This window comes from Pinus tabuliformis, chromosome X (assembly GCF_031772625.1).
Source record: "Pinus tabuliformis cultivar Carrire ecotype Pingquan chromosome X, CPIR1, whole genome shotgun sequence".
Classification (NCBI taxonomy): Eukaryota; Viridiplantae; Streptophyta; class Pinopsida; order Pinales; family Pinaceae; genus Pinus; species Pinus tabuliformis.
This window is the reverse complement of record NC_142308.1, coordinates 242,723,025-242,724,793: the sequence shown is the minus strand read 5'-3', so window position 1 is coordinate 242,724,793 and position 1,769 is coordinate 242,723,025. Positions and strand designations below refer to the sequence as shown.

The 1,769-nt window shown below is 43.1% G+C and overlaps 1 protein-coding gene across 1 annotated transcript; it reads right to left on the bottom strand.

Moving 5' to 3' along the window:
* Positions 1 to 1,066: 1,066 nt before the first annotated feature.
* LOC149139268 (protein JINGUBANG-like) lies at positions 1,067 to 1,564 on the bottom strand. The gene is made up of 2 exons (XM_089450664.1): positions 1,452 to 1,564; positions 1,067 to 1,355 (listed from the first exon to the last, which is right to left on the bottom strand). The coding sequence occupies exons 1-2, from the start codon at positions 1,562 to 1,564 to the stop codon at positions 1,067 to 1,069; spliced, it is 402 nt and encodes a 133-aa protein (XP_089306790.1).
* Between the last annotated feature and the right edge of the window lie 205 nt (positions 1,565 to 1,769).

Sequence of the window (1,769 nt, the reverse complement as noted above, 5' to 3'; positions counted from 1 at the left end):
ATATTAACTACTTTAGTTAGTAATTGGAATGGGTCATTTTAGCATTAGTTTGTGTGAACTTATATGACTTATAGCTTAATGTTTTTTTGAGTCGAGTTTTTACGGCCAATGAAATTCCAGTTTCAATTTGCATCGTCTTATTTGGCTTCATACCAAGGCATATGAGGCCAAAGCTTATGGTAAAATAGATATTAAAGCACCATTTGAAACGGTATGAATTAATGTTAGCATTAAATCTTAAACATTTTATGCTAAAGCACATGTACCACTGCTATAATACAATAGCATATGTACCCCTGCTACCACTGTTACATGTATCCCTGCTACAGCATGTACGCCTACCACCGTTACATGTATCCCTGCTACAGCATGTACGCCTGCCACCGCATGTACCACCGTTACATGTACGCCTGCCACCACATCTATGCCTTTTGTGGGCATGTAACAGGTATTTCTTTGCTTAAAGCGCTGCAATAAAATTCAAATTCATTCACTTGAATAGGTAGAGAACTCACCGGATGAACCAGGCACCAGGCGCAGGGCGAGAGCAGCCATCGATTCCGTAACAATTCTTCATTATCAGGGAGGAAGTTCCCATGGTTGTAATTTTTTTAACCTCCTGTACGCATTATTTGGTAAGACGTTTTGCTAATTAATTTTCTATTTTTGTCCAGTTTCATATCCTGCTATTAAATGTTTCTATTGACATCTTCTAAGCCATGGTATTTTGCAGGCAACAGAGTACCTACCTGTTGTGCACTGCAATAAAATTCAAATTCATTCAGTTGAATAGGTAGAGAACTCACTGGATGAACCAGGCACCAGGCGCAGGGCGAGAGAAACCATCGATTCTGTAACAATTCTTCATTATCAGGGAGGAAGTTCCCATGGTTGTAATTTTTTTAACCTCCTGTACGCATTATTTGGTAAGACGTTTTGCTAATTAATTTTCTATTTTTGTCCAGTTTCATATCCTGCTATTAAATGTTTCTATTGACATCTTCTAAGCCATGGTATTTTGCAGGCAACAGATTACCTACTTGTTGTGGTGCCCGTACATGTATGCTCAGGTTGCTGTACACGATTGCTTGTTGAACCTCGTCTTGTGCTGCGCGCTACCCTCCCTTCGCCAGACAATGATGGAACGATCACAAACTCCGGAGTACAGAATGGAGCCATTTGGGCTGAGAGCCAATGCGTTGATAGCAGATTTGTGTCTCTCAAGCGTTGCAACCAGAGAATGTTTTATCTCGCCTGAGGCCTTTGCCCAGATTTTGATTCTGGAATCCGCAGATCCTGTGTAAACAAAACCATCTGCCGAAACCACAAGCGCATTGATGGCATCATCGTGCGCTCTGAAAGATTCAACTCATCTCAAGTCGGAAAGCCTCCAGATCTTCACCGTCCTGTCCCAGGAAGCTGAGTATAAAAACCCTTTTGTATCAACCGACAGAACCGATATGGTATCCACATGTTCAATCCAGAGAGCCTTCCTGTGCCTGCGCATTTCAACATACTTGCCAGGAAGTATGGCGTTGATCACATAATCCTTGAGGGTCGGCATCGTGGCCACCAGCTTAGGGCCTGACATCTTCCCACTGCTTTTCCAAGCTCTAATTCTATGATCTTGATGCGCGCTGTATATCCTGTCGCCGGTTGACCTCGGGATTTCTCCATACTCGAATTTTATTTCCGGAGGACCCGCTGTACAGGAGGATGCCTTCCATTGCTAGAGAAAGAACGCACCCACCATGGCCTCTCAGTGTGGC